Consider the following 23,618-nt stretch of genomic DNA (forward strand, 5'->3'; position numbering starts at 1 on the left):
GAATCTGCCTACTTCTTCTATAGATGTTTGTTCTTGGACACTTACCTCCTCGGGTGCTTTTTCGATTCATTCAGCCCGTGAAGAGTTGCGAGTGTTTTACCAAAAAAAAAAGAAGAGTTGCGAGTGAAAGGCTTTACTGTTCCTTCATGCTCAATGATTTGGAAAAAATATTCTTACCCCCATCAATCCGATTGTGCGTGGAGATTTTTCCATGGAAAACTTCCTACAGATGATAAGGTTGCTGCAAGAGGAGTGCCTATTGCCTCTCGGTGTGGTCTTGGTTTGAGTGAAGCTGAGAGTTTTCTACATATTTTCTTGGAATGCAAATTTTCATTCTTTATTTGGAAGTCTTTTTGTATTTAAAAAATTTGGTATTAATTGGCAGAACTAGGACTCTCTCCAAGATCTGAGCACATGGTGGAAGAGGAAAGTAAATTCCATCTTTTTAAAAGATGCTTGGATTAATGTGGGTATGGTTTTGGTTCCTAACAAGTTATCAATGAAAGACAATTAAAAATTGCAAAGATAACACAAGAATTTATAGTGGTTTGGTCAAAACTTGCCTACGTCCACTCCTTTCAGTTTAGAGAGAATTCCACTAAAAAGAATCTTGAGAATGAGCAAGAGAACTCATACAAATCTTGATTGAGAGCAAGAGAACTCAACTACTCTTGATTTCGAGCAAGATGACTCAACCAATCTTGATTCCGAGTAAGGGGACTCAACTACCACATATAATGAAAAATTTAGTAGGAAAGGATTACCTTAACCTTAGTAAGTGTGTAAGCTACCTTCCACCCTTGGAGCTTTAAGCTAATTGAAGTAGAGGAGCTGAGTGTGTGAGCTTTGTGATGAATCGATACTTACAATCAATGAATGGCTCACTTTGATGCTATTACAATGAATCTTGTATTGAAGGCTCTTAATTGTGGTTTTTTTTTTTACTAAAGATCAGCAGGATTATATGCTAGATAGCTCTAATTATTATGAAAACTGTCTTAAGATCGGATTAGATTAGACAATAATAATCCGGTATACCGATTCCCAGTCCGGTATGCCAATTCACCAAACTTCCTTATATGAATTAAGGAGTAACGGTCAAATTCCAACGTCAAAACTTGATCCGGTATGCTGAATAATAATCCGGTACACGGTTTTAGGGTAAAACATAACCAGTAGTGATCCGGTATGTTGGATCACTATCCAACGTAGGCTGGAAAGCTACTGTGGCTTATTTCCTGAGATCAACAATGATCCGGTATACCGTTTTAAGGATCCAGTATGCCGGATTAGCTATTTTTTGTTGAAATAAGCTAATTCCTTTATGGAGCTACCTTGGGAGTTACCAAACTAAATTGGTCATACATATAGAGGTTGATTTAACCTCCTAAGGTCATTCTACATGAATGTATGCGTGTGTGTGTGTGTGCATTGCATTACTTGTGATCTTAACAAAGAATTTACAACCAAATACAACTTAAAATCTTTAAGCATGGAGGTTTTCAAAATAGAATCTTCTATTTGACTTGATCTTTGTCTTCAAAACTTCATTCCTTCATTTTATTAACTTGAGCTGAACTTTGAGCATTAGTCACTTGACTTGAGTGCTCTTGAATTGTATGCTCTTAAATATGCTCCCCCTCACTTGGTGCTACGCTCTTATCTAAACAACTTAAACAAGAGTTAGTCCAAGAATGATTTTATTTGTTATCATCAAAACTTCTGTGTCATCATGGTGGATGACTTGGAGTGTATGAGGTTTTTTCCTCAACAGGAAGTAAAGACTAACAAGGGCACACGATCCAAGACAAAGAAAAAACTTCTTACAAAGCAAAAGCCTATTGAGCTTTGATGATACTATCTACCCAATTCTGTTTGGCTTTCCCCATTCAAATTAACAAAAGTAGAGTACATACGTCAATCTAGGTAGGAAGATTCTCTTCAGCCTAGCTAAAAAGTCGATCCACAAGTATCCAAGAAGAGGATCTAATAGATTAAGAACATAAAATTCTACATCGATCAGTAGAATGATCGGAAGGGTCACAATTGATCTTGCAATCGCCATCGATAAAGCTGCAGTGAAAGTTAGGATCTCTAGTTAAGGAAGCCACATGTTCTTCAATTCTATAGGTATCCATGGAATCATGGCATGGCCTTCTGCTGGTGCCTTCATAAACATGAGGAAGAGCTAAACCAAGGGTTGTATTTGTTTTAGGAAGATTAAGATCATTAGGGGAAAAACTATGGGAATTGGTAGTTGAGGCCATGAATGTGCAATCTTGAAAATCTGTAAAACCACTTGGTGCTTGAACCTCATGGTTATGCTCTCCTTCATATGTTGCAACCAATATAGACTTTTCCTCTACACATCTCTGCACCTAATCACGATAAAAGGAGAAATGGGTTAGTTAAAAAGTTGGGTTTGTTCAAACTCAATACAAGATCTCTCTCTCTCTCTCTCTCTCTCTATACCTTTTTCTTGACAAGGCAAGCAGGAAACATGGAACACCTGAAATAAGCTCTGGGTGATGGGTTATCTTTAGTAACCTTCTGTCCATATTTCCTCCACTGGCATCCATCTTTCACCACCTAAAACAACAAGCATGTAGAAAAAACGAAGCCTATAACGATGCTACAAAGAATGGAAATCGCAAACGACATTAACACAATTGATTATAAGGATTTACTTGGTTCAGCAAGATTGCCTACTTCCACTGTGAGATGAGATTTGTTTCACTATCAATGGTGAATAGGGTTACCGTCGCTCATCCTCACACCTCTCTCAGATTCCAATATAAAGAAAAAACCTTAGCTACAAATTTATAGCGAAATCCTCTACAGAAATTTTACTGAAAATACCTATTTAACCCTTCAAATTCTTTGGCCTCTTAACCGCAATTGGGAATCTACCCTCTAATCCAAGAGAGGAATATTAGACATCGTACCCCTAACAAAAGGATTATTATTGAATTAGAAAATAAGATAAACAGCGAAAACAACAATTATATATTGAAATCTGGGAAGAAGATTGTTGCGTGTGAAAACCTCTGTTGCCCAGTTCGCCCACGGATGAGCCTGTAAAAAATTGAGTGAGCCCAAGAGAGTCGGTGTGGTGCCTGCCTAGGACTCTCTGACGCACAAGTCAGGTCTCCAGTGCAACAGCGTAACAGCTAGTAAAAAGCGAGATGACCAACAAAGCTCCATACCTGAGTATTTATAGAGTGTGGGTGAGGCGGTTGGGAGAGTCCTAGTATGGTAGGAGTCCTTCTTTGGTAAGGCTCTTCTATGAGGAGTGGAGAGTTATTTTCGGGGTCAGACTCTCTCTTTAAGGTAAGAGTCCATGTCAAAGTGTGATTCCGTATCGCGTTGGGGATTGCGCTCGATCCTTATCCCGCGATTCCCAAGTGGTGCTGAAGTGGCCCGAAGATTTTCGGCGGGCGGCTAAGATAGCTTCGGTGGAGGGCTCGGCCTCAGTGGTTGGCCTCAGAGCTCGGCCCTGGGGTGGCCGTGACCTTAGTGCTCGGCCTACTGATGTGAGGTCAGCCCTAGGGCCCTTGGCTGACCTGGGTGGCGCTCCGTGGCGTGGCACACAGGAGATGCAATGTCAAATCTGTTGGTGGTCGAGTCGACCCAACTTTGCAAGGCTCGATTTGGTTTATCGGACTATCGTCGGCGGGCTGAGTGGTCGGCCTATGTGCTCAGCCAGGTCAAAAATGATGCGTTACTTCCTTCCGAGTAAACGGTTCGGCCCAGCCTGGCTCTTGCTCGGCTCGGCTTAAGGCCTCGGTCTCAGCACATCCACGTGGTGACCTCTAGTTGGTTGGGTGATTTATGACTCATCACAGTCCCCCCACTCATCAAGGGTCGGTTCAGCCTTGATGAGTAGGACCTTTCCTTTTGATGGCGATTCTCCTCTGAGGCCGAGTCCGAGCTCTTTTCCTTCATTGATTTGATGTTGTATGGTCTAACAGTTGGGGAATCAGTGTCATGTCACTCGACCTCATAATGGTGCTCAGGAATTCAAATCGTCTTTTGATCTGGACCGTTGAATCGCGCTGAACTCTCCTTGGTCGTTGGATCACTTTGGCCCGGAGGCTATAAATGGTCTACTCTTATTTATTCATTCTTCACTGTTTCAAGCTTTTGAGTGCTCGGCTAGCTTGAATTCTTCAGCTCATCTAGTGCTCGGCGCTCTCAGCTTTCTAGTTCGCGCTCAGCTTATCTTTGAAGATTCTTCAACCAGTAAGTCTCCTCTACCCATTATGTCAGTTGGTAGTAGTCACGCGGGCGAGGTGTTCGCTGGGGTGGCTGAGGGTGCAAATCCTAGCCTAGAGCTCCCTGCTCGCTCCCCCATAATAGACCTGTTGGGCTCAACCTCGGACGATCCTACCGTAGCAGAGCCATGTCAGGCCGACATCGCTGAGCTTCCCCTACCCATGGAGTCTGGCCTTGAGGCCCAGCCAATCCATAAAGACCGAGCCAAGGGCTCAGGATCATCTTCGATAGATGACGAGGAGTCGGGTGAGGAGAGTTCTTCCCGAGATGGGGTCGGCTCGATCAGCTCGTCTGCTGACACTCCCTAGCCTGAAGAGGGGAGTGTCGGGTACCGTCCAAAGCACAATCATTGATACCGACCTCCAATGCCTCAGGGCGACTTATGCCGTCTCCGAGGACGTCAAGCTCTGAGCTCTTAACCTTGGGGAGATGGCTTGCTTCATCCGGCTTGGCGAGGTGGCCTTGTACGAGATGCCCTTCAGGCATGCCTTTAGGCTTCCCATGCCTGATCTTGTGGATCAGATCTTAGACCATTTTCGCCTATCTCCAGGTCAGCTGGTGCCGAACTCGTGGCTGTCCTTGTATGGCTTCCACATCATTTTCTGCGAGATGGGCAGAGCTGCGAGCATGGCTCTTTTTTCTTTTCTCTATTTCCTGAAGAAGTCACCGGAGAAGGGGTGGTATTATTTTACCCGCCGTACTGGGAAGAACGCGGCCCTAAGCTGCCACAAGTTTTTGATCGGGACGCCGACCTCAAATAACCACTGAAAGCCTCGGTTCTTCTTTGCTTCCATCCCGAACTGCCCTTTCCGGGCCAAGTGGAAGGAGATCCACTTGGGTTACGTCAACAGGGCGTTGCCCCTAACTAAGAATGGGCTTACCTCACTCGACCTAATCCTCCAGCATCGGCCTTTCGATGTCCTCTAGCTCCATGATGAGGGGTTCCTTCAAAGGTGGCATATGACCCATGGTAGGAGTCCGAGTTGAGCTATTGTCAGTTTGCTAGAATTGGCTTGGATATCTGAGCCGACCCGCTTACTTGATTTTTTAGAGCCTGCTTTTAACGCATCATTTTTCTTGCAGTGGTTGGCCACATTCCCCCAATGGACACGGATCGGCTCAGGGCCGAGACCATCGTGGAGAGGAGGAGAAAAAACACCGAGAAGAAGTCTCGAGGCGAGGCTTCCAAGGCACTGAAGGGCAAGGCTGTGCTGCTGAGCCTAGTGGACACTGTGGTCGGCCTTGAGGCCGAGAAGTGCAAGGACCCGGCAGGGTCACCGAGGAAGGGGAAAGGTCAGAGGGGCGAGAAGAGCCTGGCGAGGGATGGGAAAAGGCTAAAAATATCCTTCAACCTCACGACTGGAAACCTCCCTGGGGTCCCCTCGCCTCTCGATGTCGCTCGGTTTGTCTTGGGGAGGGCCTCAGCCAGTAACGTCCCAGTTTAACCGAGCTAGCGTCTTTTCCCCTAGGACTCCGCCCTGACCTCGGCCGCGCATGCCAAGGAGTGGCTTGACACAAGTCGGCTCCCCAAGGACAAGGAAATGCTCGAGAAGTTGTCCGATCCCGAGCTCATCTCCTCCCTGTTCCAAGACTTCAAGATGGTAAGCTTATGCTTGGCTCCTACCAATTGGTCCGACCCTACAGGCTCGGCCTGATTCTTGCTAGGATGTCCTTTTGTAGGGCTTTGCCAAGGCGGTGGAGACCATGCTTCGGTTTGAGCGGCTTCTGACCGCGAATGCTTCTCTCGAGGTTCAGGTCAAGAAAGCCAACACGGACGTGTGTACTGCTATCCAAGCGCATCGAGAGACTGTCGATAAGCTCATTGAGGCCGAGGACAAGGTCAATAGCCTGGAGGAGGCGGTAGCAAAATGGAAGGAAGAGGTCGAGGCCTTGAAGGCTCAGCTCGACCAAGCCAAGAGGAAGGCTAAGGATGACCTATCTCGGGTTTGAGCCAAGGCTGTTACCGACTACCTCATGTCGGAGGAATACGCCGATGTGTGCCATGAAATAAGGAAGCCACTATACGGCGAGGGCTATGAGGCTAGTCTGGCCGACCTCTTGGCCGAGTTCAAGACTGCCTTTCCCGATCTCAACCTCTCGCGGTTTGATGACGATGCGACCATAGTAGCCAAGGGGTTGGGAGACGAGGAAGATGTCGAGGTCACGCAGACTCTTCCTCCCGAGGACGTGTCCCTAGTCGACCCTACCTTAGCGGCCTCGGATCCTCTCGAGCTTCCCGCTGAGCATACTTGAACGGGCGCTGCCGAGGACGTCTCTCGAGAGCTCACTGAGGAGATCGCCCCTTAGAGATTGTAATTTTTCTTTCTGCCGTTAATGTACATGTCCCCGTGCTCGGGGTTTCAATCAAGATGTCTCCCTCTCTTTTTTTTTTGTATCTACCGGGCTAAGTTGCCCACTTTTTGTAACCGTGCCGAGCTGTCGGCCTTTAATGAGTAGAAAACTTCTTTTTACAACTTGTCTAGGTGTTTGAGCTCGGCAACCATTTGCCTTACTTTCCTTATATGTGTTATTCTTGATCGTCTGAGTGCTGTGGCCGAGCTGCCGATCCGGTCCCTCAGCTGAGCTCAAGGACTTGGATATTTTTTAGCTATGCTGTGCTGGGTCGGTCAGGGCGGCCTTATTTCTTGGTCATGAAACGTCTGTGATGGTCCGAGGACAGGGTCTCGTTCATTTTTATAGTGTTTATCAGCTCGAGTCGAGGCCATTGGGGTTGCTCGGCAGAGCAGGCTTTGGCGCCGAGCCCTATGCCTTAGATATTTTTGCTTGATTTTGGCTTTCGTTCAGCTCGGCTGTGGTAAGAGTTTGTGCTTGTGGGTTATTCGGCCTATAAGGGCCGGTCTTCTGACTTAGTAGCCGACCTATGAGGGTCAATTTTGTGACATGATTGCCGACCTATGAGGGTCGATCTTTGACGTCGGCCAGGTCCATGAGGACTGGTCTAATGACTTGGTTGCCGACCTATGAGGGTCGGTCTTTGATGTCGACCAGGTTTATGAGGACCGGTCTTATGACTTGGTTGCCAACCTATGAGGGTCGATCTTGACGTCAGCCAGGTCAATGAGGACCGGTCTTATGACTTAGTTGCCAACCTATGAGGGTTGGTCTTTGACGTCGGCCAGGTCTATGAGGACTGGTTTTATGACTCGACATGCTTGGAGTTTGAAAGTACACTAAGTAGTGGAGAAAGACTTTGTTTGATTGAATCATGAACGTCGAGGCCGAAGTCGAGTACAAAATACGCTCGTCATAAACCGTGCCGAGCAGGACACTTAAAAAAACTACTGAAAAAATTTCTTCAAATTTTTCGAGTTCCAAGGCCTCGGTACCTTCTTGCCCCCTGGAGTCTGCAAGCGATACGTCCCTTGGCAAATTTGCTTGGAGACTATGTACGGTCCCTCCCAATTTGGTGCTAATTTTTCTTGCTGCCTTGGTTGGGATGCGCTGAGCTTTCTAAGGATGAGGTCTCCTTGGCAAAAATGTCGTTCCTTCACCCTCGAGTCGTAATACTTTGCCGTCTTCTATTGGTAAGCCGTGTTCCGAAGCAAGGCGTCCTCTCAGACTTCATCGAGAAAGTCGAGGTTGGCTCTAAGCCCATCTTCGTAGGTCTTCTCATCAAAGTTGAGCACTTGGTATGATGACGCTTTAACCTCAACGGGAGTGAGGGTTTCGGTTCCATAAGCTAGACGAAAAGGACTCTCCCCGGTCGGTGTTCTTATGGTTGTCCGATACGCCCATAGGACGTTCGACAGCTCTTCCACCCATCTCCCTTTGGCTTGATCCAATCTTCTTTTGATCCCCGCAAGTAGTGTTTGGTTCGACACCTCCACTTGCCCATTGCCTTGTGAATGAGCTACCGAGACCGGACAAAAATCGATGTAGAAGTGCTTGCGAGAACTCCGGAAGCTCGGATTGTTGAATTACGCACCATTGTCAGTGATGAGCACTTTGGGTAGTCTAAACCGATAAATCACCTTGTCTCAAAAGAATTTCTCCATGCTCTTCTCGGTGATGGTGGTCAGGGGCTCGGCTTCAACCCACTTGGTGAAGTAGTCGATGGCAACGACCAAGTATTTCCAATTTTTGGAGGCCGGGGTGAAGTCTCCAAGTATATCCATCCCCCACATAGCGAAGGGGATCGGACTCAACATAAACATCAGCTTTGTTGTAGGTCGGGTCAGCACTGGTGCGAAGAGCTGACACTTTCGTACGTCTTCACGTACCTCAGGGACTCTTCTTACATTCTTGGCCAGTAGAACCCTTGCTGGAGTATCTTGTATGCTAATGCTCGGCCTCCCATGTGGCTTCCGCATATTCCTTCATGCACCTCGGCCAAGGCGTACTCGGCTCCCTTCGATCCGTTACATCGGAGAAGGGGTGCTGAGATTTTGTAGAGCACTCCGTCGATCATGGTGTACTTGGCAGCTCGGATCTTAACTTTCCTCGCTTCATCTCGGTTTTCTGGGAGTTGATCGTTCTCCAAGTAGTTAACGATCGGGTCCATCCAGGTCGGCCCATCTTCTTCAATGTGGTTGACACTTTCCTCTTATAAGGAGGGCTTCTCAAGAATCTTTATGTATACCGATCGACTCAGATTTGGGAGGTTGGCCTAGGCCAACCATGAAAGGGAGTCAGCCATAGTATTTTTTTGCCTTGGTACTCGGGTCATCTCAAAGTGCTCGAGCTCGGAGATCAGTGCTCGGGCTCGGCTCGGCTCAGGTATGCCACCATTCTTTCATCCTTGCCTCGTATTCATCGTTGACTTGGTTGACCACAAGTTGCGAGTCTCCTCGTACCCTCAATTGCTTGACGCCTATGGCTTTGCTGACTCGGAGTCTGGCCAGGAGGGCCTCATACTCGGCTTCATTGTTCAAGGCTGGGAAGTTGAACCTTAGGGCATATTGGACGCGAAACCCCTTGGGGCTCACCAGGATCATCCCAGCCTAGCTTCCTTCGGGGTTGCTCGAGCTGTCAACGTTCATGGTCTAGGTCGGGTCGGCCTTAGCTTCTGCATTAGCTTCTTCTACTGTCTTCTCTTCCTCGACCTCTAGGTCGAGTATTGTGCACTCGACGATGAAGTCGGCAAGGGCTTGCCCTTTTATGCGGTCCTCGGGCAATAACTTATATCGTACTTACTCAACTCGACCGCCCAGGTGATCAGCCGACCTGACATGTCGGGCTTGTGCAATATCTTATTGAGAGGTTGGTCGGTCAGCACCGCGATCGGATGAGCTTGAAAGTATGGCCTTAGCTTTCTCGCGGCCGTGACAAGAGCTCATGCTACCTTCTCGAACTTGGTGTATCTCATCTCGGCGTCGACAAGAACATGGCTGATGTAGTATATGGGCTTCTGAACTCCTTCTTCCCTAACCAACACCGCGCTGACTGCGATCAGGGTAGCGACTAAGTAAACTTGAAGCTCTTCTTTTGGCTCTGGTCGGCTGAGAAGAGGCGGGTTCTCCAAGTATTTTTTCAGCTATTTAAAAGCTTGTTGACATTCGTCCGACCAAATGAAGTCCTTCGAGTTCCGGATGTTCTTGAGGGCCTTGAAGAATGATAGGCTCTTGTCGCCCGACCTCGACATGAATCGTGCCAACGCTGCCAGTCGCCTGTTTAGCCTTTGTACTTCTCGGATCGTCCTTGGAGGGATCATCTCTTGGATGGCTTTGATTTTCGTCGGATTGGCCTCGATGCCTCTGAAAAAGACCATGAAGCCGAAGAACTTTACCGAGGTCACGCCAAATGCACACTTGGCGGGGTTTAGTTTCATTTGGTTCTTCCTTAGCACACCGAAGGCTTCTTTCAGGTCGGCCAAGTGGTGCTCAACCTTCAAGCTCTTCACTAACATGTCGTCCACGTAGACTTTCATGTTTCTTCCAATCTGCTCGCGGAATATATAGTTCACCAGCCGTTGATATGTTGCTCCCACGTTCTTCAACCCGAACGGCATGACTTTGTAACAGAAATTTTCTTAGTCAGTTCGGAATGTCGTGTACGACTCATCCTCCTCATGCATAATGATTTGGTTATAGCCGGAGTACGTGTCCATGAAGCTCAACATTTCGTGCCCCGCCGTGGCATCAATCAAGAGATCAATCCGAGGTAGCGGGTACTTATCCTTTGGGCAAGCCTTATTAAGGTCGGTGTAGTCGACGCACATCCTCCATTTCCCGTTTGGCTTGGGAACCATAACGACGTTTGCCAACCAAGTCAAGAATTTTTCTTCTCGGATGAACCCTGATCGGCGGAGCTTCTCCACCTCCTCTTTGATCGTGGCTTGCCGATCAAGGGCGTAGCTCCTTCTCTTCTGCTGGATCGGCTTTCGGCTTGGATTGATATGGAGTTGGTGCTTGGCTAGGTGCCTCGGTATGCCCGGCATGTCGACGGTTGACCAGGCAAAGACATCAGCATTCACCCTTAAGAATTTTCCCAGCTGACTCCTTTGTTCTTCACTCAATAATGACCCGAGTTGTACTATCTTCGTCGGATCTTCATCGCTGAGGGAGAACGGGATGAGGTTTTCTACAGGTCTTCCGCGCCTTTCTTTGAGCTCATCCCGCTGGTCTTCAGGGAGGTGTTCGACGCACATCGCCATTCCTCGGACGTTGCCTTTGTATTGCTTAACGAATGTGGCGTAACATTCCCGAGCTTTCTTTTGATCACCTCGGATTTCTCCGATGCCGTTCTCTATAGGGAACTTCATCTTCAAGTGTGTCGGCGAGATGATGGCTTGGAGAGTGGTCAATGATGGGCGGTCGAGTATGGCGTTGAAGGCCACCACCGACCGCATCACCATGAATTTAACTTGGATCGTTGCTTGACATGGAGCTTGTTTGAACGTGACCAGTAGGTCAATTGTGCCCTTGATGGTGGCGGCGGCTCTTGAGAACCTGTGAAGTGAGGTGGCCTCCGGCTTGAGCGCTTCATCGTCGAAGTCAAATTGTCGATATGCGTCTAGCTATATAAGGTCCACGGATGCGCCCGTGTCGACCAATATGCAATGAACAGGTCTCTTTGCAATTTCCACCTGCACTACCAAAGCATCATCGTGAGGTAAACTTATACCTTCTAGGTCGTCCTCAGTGAAGGAGATCGTCGCCTCAGACTTTGGCCATATGCTTGGCATCTCGGTGACCGCTACGAACCGCTCACTTGCCTTGGCCTTCGGTGTAGATTCTTGCTCGGGGCCTCCAAGGATAGTGCATATGGGAGCTCCTTTGTCACTGCTGGGCCCGGGTCCATCATCTTTCTTTTCGGTCCTGTCTTTGGCCTCGTCGTGCTCGGCTCTTCGGCCATCTGTCCTCGGCTCGGCCTTTCTCCTGTCACAATCCCTAGGTCGCCGACCCCCATGTTCTTCTCGGCCTTCTTTGACATATCGCTTCAGGTGCCCTGCTTTTATCAGCTCTTCAATTTCTCTTTTCAGCTGATAACAATCCTCGGCATCGTGATCGGTGTCCTTGTGGAATTGACAATACTTGTTGGGATTCCGAGATGACCCGGCTTACATCGGTCGAGGTCGGCGGATGTATCCGCCGTCCTGTATTTACATCAAAATCTCCTTGCACTAGGTATTCAATGGGGTGTAATCAGGGCTCCGAGCTCGGTCTGATCTCTCAACTCGGTAATCAGTCCTGGGCCGTTTTTCCTCCTTGCCATCATCGGTCGTCGACCTTTTCTTCTCGGCTCTTCCTTCGTTCCCCTTCTGGGCTTGGAGCACCTCCGCCATATTTGCAAACTCATTGCACCTCTCAAAGAGCTCGGCTTCTGGGCCAAGTCCTTGATGAGGTCCATGTCAGTGAGCCCGTTGCTCATCGCAATATGGGTCGTGGCCTCATCCAAATCCTTGATGTCTAAGGATTCTTTGTTGAAACGTGAGACGAACTCTTGGATCGACTCATCAGACCGTTGCTTCACACTGAGGAGGTTGACCGTCGTCTTCTTGTGTTTCATGCTACTCTGGAAGTGCGTGACGAAGGTTGGGTAGAGCTGAGCAAAGCTCGTTATAGAGTTCGGTGGCAACCAGGAGAACCATGAGGTCGCTGCGCCCTTGAGAGATGCGGGGAAAGCCCGACAAGAGATAATCTTGGTTCCCCTGTACATGGTCATCATCGCATTGAAATAGTTGATATGATCCGTCGGGTCTGTCGTCCCGTCATACTGGTCGAAGGGAGGTGGCTTGAACCAGGCCGATAGTAGCACGATCATGATCTAGGGAGGATAAGGGTGTCGTCCGATCAGGGAATAGGCGTCTGGGGTCGCCTGTTTCTTCAATTCCTCCACCTGCTCGACCAAGTCTAGTAGCCGCTTTTCCAGCTTGGTTTCAGGTGCTCAGCCATTCGGCTCATCCACCTGGTGTAAATTGTCCCGTTCATTCGGCCGAGGTCGATGATTTTTGTCCTTCAGCTCGGGATTAGTTTGCTTGGTCGCCCCATTGAGGTCGGCCATTCTGGTCGGCTCGGTCTGCATCACCCCTCTTTACTCTTCTTTCCATCTAGAAATTAGACCCGCTGGGGCTTCTCGGCTGCTCTTCTCGGAGAGGCAGGCTTCGGCATCATGGGGCTACGTCTTGTTGTTCTCGGTGTGCCCTCGGTTGTCCGTCCTCTCCGAGCCGGCCTAAAAATACCGATCTTCTCACTACCGATGCCGTTGGTTTGATCTCTTGCCCGATCCTCGGGCTCCGAGGATGCTCCTGCTCATCCCACCGAGCACTCCTGTTGGGACGCGGAGGAGGAGTTTTCTAACGAGGTGGATGAGACGACGCTGCTCGGTGCTCGGCCCGACGCCGACCACCATTCTGCTGCAAGTTTCCCTCAATGAGCCCTGGTGCCAAGGGGGGTGCGACTGGTGGCTGGCCTAGCAACCCGCCCTGGGCCATCTGTCCCACGAGAGTTCACAGCATCTCGTTAGTGTGCAGCAGTTGAAGCTGAACGTCCATGCCTTGTCAGTTGTTCGCTGGGGCTTTCGGATCCAAACTTCTCGGCATGGGTGGTGGCAGCGACAAATTCAGCCTTGGATGGTTCGGATCGGCCTTGGCCGTCCTTCTGCCGTCGTGTCCAACACACTTCCGCCATTCCCACCATCCTCCAGGGGAATCGGGTTGGCCGTGGCACCCACGCTGGGCTGCGGCCCCCCCGCTCGAGGGGGTCTTCCAGTCGCGCCTTGCCGCGACGTTTTAGGGGGTGGCAAATGTCTAGCTTGCCTATCAGGTTGCGGTTCATCCCCGCGGGAGGCGGAGCCGTGCTGTCCTGATCTTGTTTGCACCACCATTGTCTTCGCTCTTTGGATTGGCAGAAACGACGATGACTAGTTGACGTTGTTCCCACAGACGACGCCAAATCTGTTGCTTGTGAAAACCTCTGTCGCCCGGTTCGCCCACGGATGAGTCTGCAAAAAATCGAGTGAGCTCAAGAGAGCCGGTGTGGCTTCGGCCTAGGACTCTTCGACGCACAAGTCAGGTCTCCAGTGCAACAGCGTAACAGCTAGTAAAAAGTGAGATGAGCAACAGAGCTCCATACCTGAGTATTTATAGAGTGTGGGTGAGGCAGTTGGGAGAGTCCTAGTATGGTAGGAGTCCTTCTTTGGTAAGGCTCTTCTATGCGGAGTGGAGAGTTATTTTCGGGGTCGGACTCTCTCTTTAAGGTAAGAGTCCATGTCAAAGTGTGATTTCGTATCGCGTTGGGGATTGCGGCTCGATCTTTATCCCGTGATTCCCGGATGGTGCTGACATGGCTCTGCGATTTTCGGCGGGCCGTTAAAACAGCTTCGGTGGAGGGCTCGACCTCAGTGGTCGGCCTCGGTGGTCGGCCTCAGAGCTCAGCCCTGGGGTGGCCGTGACCTCGGTGCTCGGCCTCGGCCTCGGCCTACTGATGTGAGGTCAGCCCTGGGGCCCTTAGCTGACCTGGGTGGTGCTCCGCGACGCGGGTGCTCGGCACACAGGAGACGGAATGTCAAATCTGTCGGTGGTCAGGTCGGCCCAACTTTGCACGGCTCGGTTCGGTTGATCGGATTGTCCTCGGTGGGCTGAGTGGTCGGCCTAAGTGCTCGGCCAGGTCAGAAATGATGCGTTGCTTCCTTACGGTTAAACGGTTCGGCCCGGTCTGGCTTGTGCTCGGCTCGGCTCAAGGCCTCGATCTCAGTACATCCACGTGGCAACCTCGGGTTGGTTGGGTAATTTATGACTCATCAAAGATGACTTACAAAACTAAAGTCTCTCGGATCGGTTCTAGTAAGGATTCGAGACATTTTGGTTTTAGCAAATTCATTCTTAGCTCTCTTGTTGGAGTCTTCACTTGAGCCATTGTCGGCAGCAACACCAACAGCTGTTTCTTGAAGGATCCGGCACTTATTGCTCATCATCTGAAGAGAAAACCTGAGCATCTCATTCTCTTTGTGTAAACGCTCCATCTCTGCTTCCAGAACTTGCACCTGAAGAAAAGTAACAAAACTACACGTAAATTCATGACTGAAATTTACACTATCCCATTACAGTAGATACCCATTTACCTTCTCTGCAAGAGAAGTATAGTGTTCATCATCCATTACATTGAAGTGATCAGTGAGGAACAGATAGATATATAGGAAAAGCAAAGGAAAAAGCAAAATTAAACCCTGTTTTAATATGATTTTTAAGAAATATTATTCAATGGCCGTTTGGTTCACGCTGATTATTATTCCAACTGCTCAAGGCGGCCAAGTAATCTTTCCTCACTGAGTCTACTCTGAGTCTTGAGAAGGTACGAGTTAAATTTTCAGATCGAATCTTTAATGTGATGGAAACAGGCGTGGATTTTAAGAGCCTTAAGACTTCATGACGTTAGTATGATTACCTCAGCAAGCCAACGTAAGAAAATATCCTTTCCCATTTTTCTCTCTATTCCTACTAGACAGTGGGGACATCACAACCCACAACATGTTGTATGGTGTGAAATTACACGGACTCAATTCAACAGGAAAAAAGGTTGATAAAAAGACTTTCTAAATGGACATGATTGAATGATTTAAGAAAGACAAGGTTACTGGTTAATCATCACATTGGAATCTACTTATCCATAGATTAGTTATAAGTAATTGGCGGCTTCCTCTGGTCAAGTCTCAATTTCTTTTGGAGGTTTTTTGTGAGATTTCAAGGGTGAATCTGCCTACTTCTTCTATAGATGTTGTTTGTTCTTGGACACTTACCTCCTCGGGTGCTTTTTCGATTCATTCAGCCCGTGAAGAGTTGCGAGTGTTTTACCAAAAAAAAAAGAAGAGTTGCGAGTGAAAGGCTTTACTGTTCCTTCATGGTCAATGATTTGGAAAAAATATTCTTAACCCCGTCAATCCGACTGTGCGTGGAGATTTCGCCATGGAAAAATTCCTACAGATGATAAGGTTGCTGCAAGAGGAGTGCCTATTGCCTCTCGGTGTGGTCTTGGTTTGAGTGAAGCTGAGAGTTTTCTACATATTTTCTTGGAATGCAAATTTTCATTCTTTATTTTGAAGTCTTTTTGTATTTAAAAAATTTGGTATTAATTGGCAGAACTAGGTCTCTCTCCAAGATCTGAGCACATGGTGGAAGAGGAAAGTAAATTCCATCTTTTTAAAAGATGCTTGGATTAATGTGGGTATGGTTTTGGTTCCTAACAAGTTATCAATGAAAGACAATTAAAAATTGCAAAGATAACACAAGAATTTATAGTGGTTTGGTCAAAACTTGCCTACGTCCACTCCTTTCAGTTTAGAGAAAATTTCACTAAAAAGAATCTTGAGAATGAGCAAGAGAACTCATACAAATCTTGATTGAGAGCAAGAGGACTCAACTACTCTTGATTTCGAGCAAGATGACTCAACCAATCTTGATTCCGAGTAAGAGGACTCAACTAACACATATAATGAAAAATTTAGTAGGAAAGGATTACCTTAACCTTAGTAAGTGTGTAAGCTACCTTCCACCCTTGGAGCTTTAAGCTAATTGAAGTAGAGGAGCTGAGTGTGTGAGCTTTGTGATGAATCGATGCTTACAATCAATGAATGGCTCACTTTGATGCTATTACAATGAATCTTGTATTGAAGGCTCTTAATTGTGATTTTTTTTTTTTACTAAAGATCAGCAGGATTATATGCTAGATAGCTCTAATTATTATGAAAACTGTCTTAAGATCGGATTAGATTAGACAATAATAATCCGGTATACCGATTCCCAGTCCGGTATGCCAGTTCACCAAACTTCCTTATATGAATTAAGGAGTAACGGTCAAATTCCAACGTCAAAACTTGATCCGGTATGCTGAATAATAATCCGGTACACGGTTTTAGGGTAAAACATAACCAGTAGTGATCCGGTATGTTGGATCACTATCCAGCGTAGGCTGGAAAGCTACTGTGGCTTATTTCCTGAGATCAACAATGATCCGGTATACCGTTTTAAGGATCCAGTATGCCGGATTAGCTATTTTTTGTTGAAATAAGCTAATTCCTTTATGGAGCTACCTTGGGAGTTACCAAACTAAATTGGTCATATATATAGAGGTTGATTTAACCTCCTAAGGTCATTCTACATGAATGTATGCGTGTGTGTGTGTGCATTGCATTACTTGTGATCTTAACAAAGAATTTACAACCAAATACAACTTAAAATCTTTAAGCATGGAGGTTTTCAAAATAGAATCTTCTATTTGACTTGATCTTTGTCTTCAAAACTTCATTCCTTCATTTTATTAACTTGAGCTGAATTTTGAGCATTAGTCACTTGACTTGAGTGCTCTTGAATTGTATGCTCTTAAATATGCTCCCCCTCACTTGGTGCTACGCTCTTATCTAAACAACTTAAACAAGAGTTAGTCCAAGAATGATTTTATTTGTTATCATCAAAACTTCTATGTCATCATGGTGGATGACTTGGAGTGTATGAGGTTTTTTCCTCAACAGGAAGTAAAGACTAACAAGGGCACACGATCCAAGACAAAGAAAAAACTTCTTAAAAAGCAAAAGCCTATTGAGCTTTGATGATACTATCTACCCAATTCTGTTTGGCTTTCCCCATTCAAATTAACAAAAATAGAGTACATACGTCAATCCAGGTAGGAAGATTCTCTTCAGCCTAGCTAAAAAGTCGATCCACAAGTATCCAAGAAGAGGATCTAATAGATTAAGAACATAAAATTCTACATCTGATCAGTAGAATGATCAGGAAGGGTCACAATTGATCTTGCAACTGCTACTGATAAAGCTGCAGTAAAGTTAGGATCTCTAGTTAAGGAAGCCACATGTTCTTCAATTCTATAGGTATCCATGGAATCATGGCATGGCCTTCTGCTGGTGCCTTCATAAACATGAGGAAGAGCTAAACCAAGGGCTGTATTTGGTTTAGGAAGATTAAGACCATTAGGGGAAAAACTATGGGAATTGGTAGTTGAGGCCATGAATGTGCAATCTTGAAAATCTGTGAAACCACTTGGTGCTTGAACCTCATGGTTATGCTCTCCTTCATATGTTGCAACCAATATGGACTTGTCCTCTACACATCTCTGCACCTAATCACGATAAAAGGAGAAATGGGTTAGTTAAAAAGTTGGGTTTATTCAAACTCTAAAAGATCTCTCTCTCTCTCTCTCTCTCTCTCTCTCTCTCTACCTTTTTCTTGACAGGGCAACTAGGAAACATGGAACACTTGAAATAAGCTCTGGGTGATGGGTTATCTTTAGTAACCTTCTGTCCATATTTCCTCCACTGGTATCCATCAGTCACCACCTAAAACAACAAAGCATGTAAAAAACAAAGCCTATAACGATGCAAAAAAGAATGAAAATCACAAACAACAGTAACACAATTGATTATAAGGATTTACTTGGTTTCGCAAGATTGCCTACTTCCACCATGAGATGAGATTTGTTTCACTATCAATGGTGAATAGGATTACTGTCGCTCGTCCTCACACGTCTCTCAGATTCCATTACAAAGAAAAAACCTGAGCTACAAATTTCTAGCGAAATCGTCTACAAAAATTTTACTGAAATACCCATTTAACCCTTCGAGTTCTTTGGCCTCTTAACCGCAATTGGGAATCTACCCTCTAATCCAAGAGAGGAATACTAGAAATCGTACCCCCAACAAAAGGATTATTATTGAATCAGAAAAAAAGATAAAGAGCGAAAACAACAGTTATATATCGAAATCTGGGAAGAAGATGACTTACAAGACTAAAGTCTCTCGGATCGGTTCTAGTGAGGATTCGAGACATCTTTGTTTGAGCAAATTCATTCTTAGCTCTCTTGTTGGAGTCTTCACTTGAGCCACTGTCGGCAGCAACAGCAACAGCTGTTTCTTGAAGGATCCGGCACTTATTGCTCATCATCTGAAGAGAAACCCTGAGCATCTCATTCTCTTTGTGTAGACGCTCCATCTCTGCTTCCAGAACTTGCACCTGAAGAAAAGTACAAAACTATACGTAAATTCATGACTGAAATTTACACTATCCCATTACAGTAGATACCTATTTACCTTCTCTGCAAGAGAAGTATAGTGTTCATCACCCATTATATTGAAGTGATCAGTGAGGAACAGAGATATATAGGAAAAGCAAAAGAAAAAGACCTGTTTTAATATGATTTTTAAGAAATATTATTCAATGGTCGTTTGGTTTACGCTGATTATATAATTCCAACTGCTCAAGGCGGCCAAGTAATCTTTCCTCACTGAGTCTACTCTGAGTCTTGAGAAGGCACGAGAAGGAAATGCAAATTTTCAGATAGAATCATTAATGTGAGGGAAACAGGTTCGTGGATTTTAAGAGCCTTAAGACTTCATGACGTTAGTATGATTACCTCAGCAAGCCAACGTAAGAAAGTATCCTTTTCCATTTTTCTCCCTATTCCTACTTAGACAGTGGAAAATTAGTCACACAATGCGCACAGCACCCCCCAGTACTGGGGGAGATCAGGATCCCTAGACAGTGGGGACATCACAACCCACAACACGTTGTATGGTGTGAAATTACACGGACTCAATTCAACAGGAAAAAAAGTTGCTAAAAAGATTTTCTAAATGGACATGATTGAATGATTTAAGAAAGACAAGATTACTGGTTAATCATAACATTGGAATCTGTACATATTTACTTATCCATAGATTAGTTATAAGTAATTGGCGGCTTCCCCTGGTCAAGTCTCAATTTCTTTTGGAGGATTTTTTATGAGATTTCAAGGGTGAAACTGCCTACTTCTTCTATAGATGTTGTTTGTTCTTGGACACTTACCTCCTTGGGTGTTTTCTCGATTCATTCAGCCTATTCGATTGTAGATTTGATATTATTGCCTTAAGCTTTGGAGATTACATGAGTGTACATATATATAGGAGAGGTGAGAAGAATCCACAAGATTGGAAACTCAATCACCTTTACCATATAGAGAGAGATGTGATTGAAAGAATAATGGGATTGAGAGAGATTACATACAATAATAGAAAGATAAATAATGGTAAGATAAGTTGCATGAGATTGCATGAGATTACATGGAATTGCATGTAATGATGGTAAGTGTAGGATTGCATGTAATAATGGTAGGTGCAAGAGAGGAACGCTGTTATGACTGATACACCCCCTCAAGATGAAGATTCGAGAGATCTAATCGATTAATTTCCACTGCGTATTCGGGTATGGGATGGATCCCTCTTTCCATGTGATGGATTAGAGATGAGTTTTTTCCATCTGTTTTGGCTTCCATAATTGCATGGGACACAAAACAGAAGGGCAGGACATTGGTTTGTTAGACCAAACTCTAATTGGGATGCACTAGGGTTCCCGTGGGCGACCATGGAAACCCTAAAAATTAAATAGGACGCCCATGGACGATCATGGGCTAACCCAGGGCGTACAATACCCTAATTGGTTTATAATTGATTTTCCTAGGAAATCATGACTTGATCCCAAGACCGTAGTTTGACCTACATGCAACTCATCATACCATACCATATTCATGGCTGACGATTGGCTTTCATTATCTTCATCTCATTCAAGTAGTCAGCAACTGAATCTTTATCTTCAACCTTAAATTCACAGGCTTTCTTATTAAAAAAGCATTGTTTCCAATATTATTTCTCTTATATAAGTCTTCCAATTCTTTCCATAGTACTTGTGTAAATATCTCAAATAGACACTTGGTGAAAGATCGTATCATCCAACCATTCCCAGACGTGCACAATGGCTTTTCTACCCATTTTCTTCCAATCTCCATCTTTTATATCTTTCGGTTTAGTTGTCCTACCCGCAATAGATGCAGACAAACTATTGATACAAATCTCTGTAATATAAAAACTCTATCATCTTTGCTTTCCTGGTCATCCAATTATTTTTTATTCGAACTCATCAATCTATTTGTGGTGCCTGACTCCATTTTAATTCACGTTTGGCAAGTAAAAACAATGCCACCAAAAATAACTTGTGCTCTAATATCACCTAGTCGGAAGCAAACCCTTCAGTTCTGTGTATGAATCAAAGAGAAAACAGCCCACAATTATGTATATGCAAATGAGAAAACAGCCCACAATTATGTATATGCAAATGTTGGAAGTAAATTAAAGGGATAAACAAGCAATCGCTAATCAAACTATAATACCAAATTTATATGGAAAACTCTTCCATTTTAAACGAAAATCATGGGACAAATCTGAGAGAGATCCACTATTTGAACAATATTATTGTTGTTGGTGAAGCCTGATTTTGGCCAGAAAGTATAGTTGAGATCTTCGAAGGACTTTTTCGGCCTCGAAATGACCTCGGAATAGTGAACACCCCCACCAATGGCGAGGGGTTGTGTTGGGCTCTTTGAGATCTTCGAAATGAGTACTTTTGAGCCATATGTTATGTTTTGGTTCGGCCCTATATTTTTTGGCAATTTTGGGCCAGGGGCACTTTTGTACTTTCTGGGGTTAGGGCTTCCCTATATAATGTTCTTATTTCTTTGAGATGGGGTTAAGAGGGTTTGTAATATTTCCAGAAAAATAGTGAAATTTGTTCTATTGCTTGGCCGTGGATATAACTTCCCACCTTGGGGGTGAACCACATAAATCTTTGTGTAGTGCGTTGTGTGTGCTTTCTCTATTTCGTTTTTCTTCTGCAAGTCGCTATTCTGGGCGTTATTTTTCTTAACAATTATACAATATTTCCTTCTCAAGCCTTTGCCCAAAACTTGAGGTTTACAACAAAATATGGGAGAATAATAACAAATGTAAGAGATTATATGATATTTCTGACCTCTAGAAACCCAAAATAAACCAAAAGAAATTCCATTAATAATCCAAAAATGAGGAGGTCAATGACACATTGTATCCATATTTTTTTGAAAACTAAATAATATTCCTGAAGTGAGAAGAATAGACAAATCAGTCCTTCTAATAGTTAGAAATGGATTTTCATTGCACATGTGAGGCATGTTTTTGTAAAACTCTTCCCTTACGTGAAAAGAGGTTTTTCAAAAGGAATTACGATAGTCACTTCAAAAGGAATTACGTGAAAAAATTCTTTGATAGATCATATGTCAAATTTAGTAGTCCATCTCAATCCTTATGGTTGGCCACTTATAGAGTTTTCCTTTACATTTCAAAAGTTCTTCAAATTATCATTAATGTTTTTTTTTTTTTTTTTTTTTTTTGAAATAATCTTTGTATTGTATAAGGCCTTCCTTGCCTTTCTCTTGACATCATGTTCAGCCTGCTTCTGTGCCTTCTCTTCTGCAATTTCATTGCCTTGATTGACATACGGAGAATATGCAGGTTAGTCTGAAATTTTACCCATACATAATTATTGATAAGAATAAAATATCTACAATTTAGATCCTAAAAAACATGCGGTCTAAAAATAAATAAATAAATATATAAAAATACATTCAAACACATGAATTTTTCTCCTCTCAGGTTTCCTGTCTGGTCGGGTTCGTAGGTTCCTCTCATTGGGGATCGAAAATGACATCCTCATCCCACCAGGTTCCTCTCATAGGGGATCGAAAATGACGACCTCATCCCACCCATGAGGTCGTCATTTTCGATATCCTATGAGAGGAACTTGGGTGGGGTGAGGTCGTCATTTCCAATCTCCAATGAGAGGAACCTACAAATCTGACCGAACAGGAAACCTGAGAGGAGTTAAGTCCCCATGGAATTTAAATGGCATCTGGTAGAATATCACTTTACAATAATATGTATTGTCTTTTATCGCCTTTTATTGAATCTTCTTTTTTTTATTGAATTTTCCGTCAACAACAAAAAATTGACTTGAAGCATTGACATGTCACAAACAAGAAAAGGCGAAACACAAAAAAAAGAAATCAATCCAACCACGTAGGCACTTACTCAGATACAATTACCACCATGTACACATGAACAAGTCTATTTCCCGTGCTAAGAATTCTCCTCTTCTAGAATGAAGTTTTTGAAAACAAATGTACAATTATCTATTGTCTATAGGGATGTAAACGGATCGGATTCGGCTCGGATAGTGCTATATCCGCATCCGCATCCGATTAGCTTTCGGACGGATTCGGATAGTGCTAAACGGATACAAATACGAATACAGATCGAATATTTTATCCATTTACATGTAAATATAGCTTTTCGGATAGTTATAGCTTATCCATATCCGTATCCGTATCCGTTTAGCTTTCGAACGGATTCGGATAATGCTAAACAGATACTAACATGGATATGAAAACGGATTTTTGCTATTCATTTACATCCCTATTTGTCTGCATCCACTAATTGACCCAAAGACTCAAAATTTCCAAAAAGCTGAAAACAGCCCAAGCCCACTATACCAACAACTGGGCCCCATTGCCATATAATGCGGAGATTTTTTCATAACCGACAATATATAGGCTTCTGCTCCGATCACTTTCTATTTTCCATGGTCATGTACTCATGTGAGTAGTGGGGAAGGTGAGTGTGTCTTGATCATAACGAATAAATGGGTCCATATAAGTTTACAAGTATAATGATGCCAGAGATTCTGTTGAACAATTGATCTACGGATTCGTATAAGACAAATATAAATGGAGAGCACAGTTCTTACACACCTGTGGTAGGAACTTTTTCTACACAGCTCAATTTTGTAGATAAGTAGATCGTTAGGTCCCCTGTTCATATGGTTCAGTTCTATTAGAGTAGCTTTCCACGTGGTGAAAAATACATAATTTTTTTCGTGAATATATATATATATTTGAATACATATAGCCAAGAAAAATTACATAGTCGGATTATGTTGATGTTCAATATTGTGTCCAATCCATAGACATCTCTCAATGGAGGATATAATATATAGTTGTACAATGATTCTCATCTATTATCACATGTGATAATAG

General features: G+C 44.6%; 2 protein-coding genes across 2 annotated transcripts; both read right to left on the reverse strand.

The window, feature by feature from the left end:
- Positions 1-1,994: 1,994 nt before the first annotated feature.
- LOC122644786 (probable WRKY transcription factor 40) lies at positions 1,995-14,826 on the reverse strand. The gene is made up of 4 exons (XM_043838169.1): positions 14,797-14,826; positions 14,491-14,718; positions 2,473-2,589; positions 1,995-2,378 (listed from the first exon to the last, which is right to left on the reverse strand). Exons 2-4 carry the CDS (start codon positions 14,695-14,697, stop codon positions 1,995-1,997), a joined length of 708 nt encoding a protein of 235 aa, XP_043694104.1. The 5' UTR covers positions 14,698-14,718; positions 14,797-14,826.
- Positions 14,827-17,397: 2,571 nt separating this feature from the next.
- Positions 17,398-18,682, reverse strand: LOC122645635 (probable WRKY transcription factor 40). Its single transcript, XM_043838956.1, has 3 exons — positions 18,467-18,682; positions 17,905-18,021; positions 17,398-17,804 (listed from the first exon to the last, which is right to left on the reverse strand). The coding sequence occupies exons 1-3, from the start codon at positions 18,671-18,673 to the stop codon at positions 17,436-17,438; spliced, it is 693 nt and encodes a 230-aa protein (XP_043694891.1). The 5' UTR covers positions 18,674-18,682; the 3' UTR covers positions 17,398-17,435.
- Positions 18,683-23,618: the final 4,936 nt, after the last annotated feature.

The sequence above is a fragment of the Telopea speciosissima genome, chromosome 11 (assembly GCF_018873765.1).
Source record: "Telopea speciosissima isolate NSW1024214 ecotype Mountain lineage chromosome 11, Tspe_v1, whole genome shotgun sequence".
Classification (NCBI taxonomy): domain Eukaryota; kingdom Viridiplantae; phylum Streptophyta; class Magnoliopsida; order Proteales; family Proteaceae; genus Telopea; species Telopea speciosissima.

Coding starts and splice junctions, on each gene's coding strand:
- LOC122645635 (XM_043838956.1), bottom strand. CDS start 18,673: ATGGAGCGTCTACACAAAGAGAATGAGATGCTCAGGGTTTCTCTTCAG. Junction 18,022..18,466: donor ATCCGAGAGACTTTAGTCTT/GTAAGTCATCTT, acceptor TTGTTGTTTTAG/GTGGTGACTGATGGATACCA. Junction 17,805..17,904: donor GTTGCCCTGTCAAGAAAAAG/GTAGAGAGAGAG, acceptor TATCGTGATTAG/GTGCAGAGATGTGTAGAGGA.
- LOC122644786 (XM_043838169.1), bottom strand. CDS start 14,697: ATGGAGCGTTTACACAAAGAGAATGAGATGCTCAGGTTTTCTCTTCAG. Junction 2,590..14,490: donor ATCCGAGAGACTTTAGTTTT/GTAAGTCATCTT, acceptor TTGTTGTTTTAG/GTGGTGAAAGATGGATGCCA. Junction 2,379..2,472: donor CTTGCCTTGTCAAGAAAAAG/GTATAGAGAGAG, acceptor TATCGTGATTAG/GTGCAGAGATGTGTAGAGGA.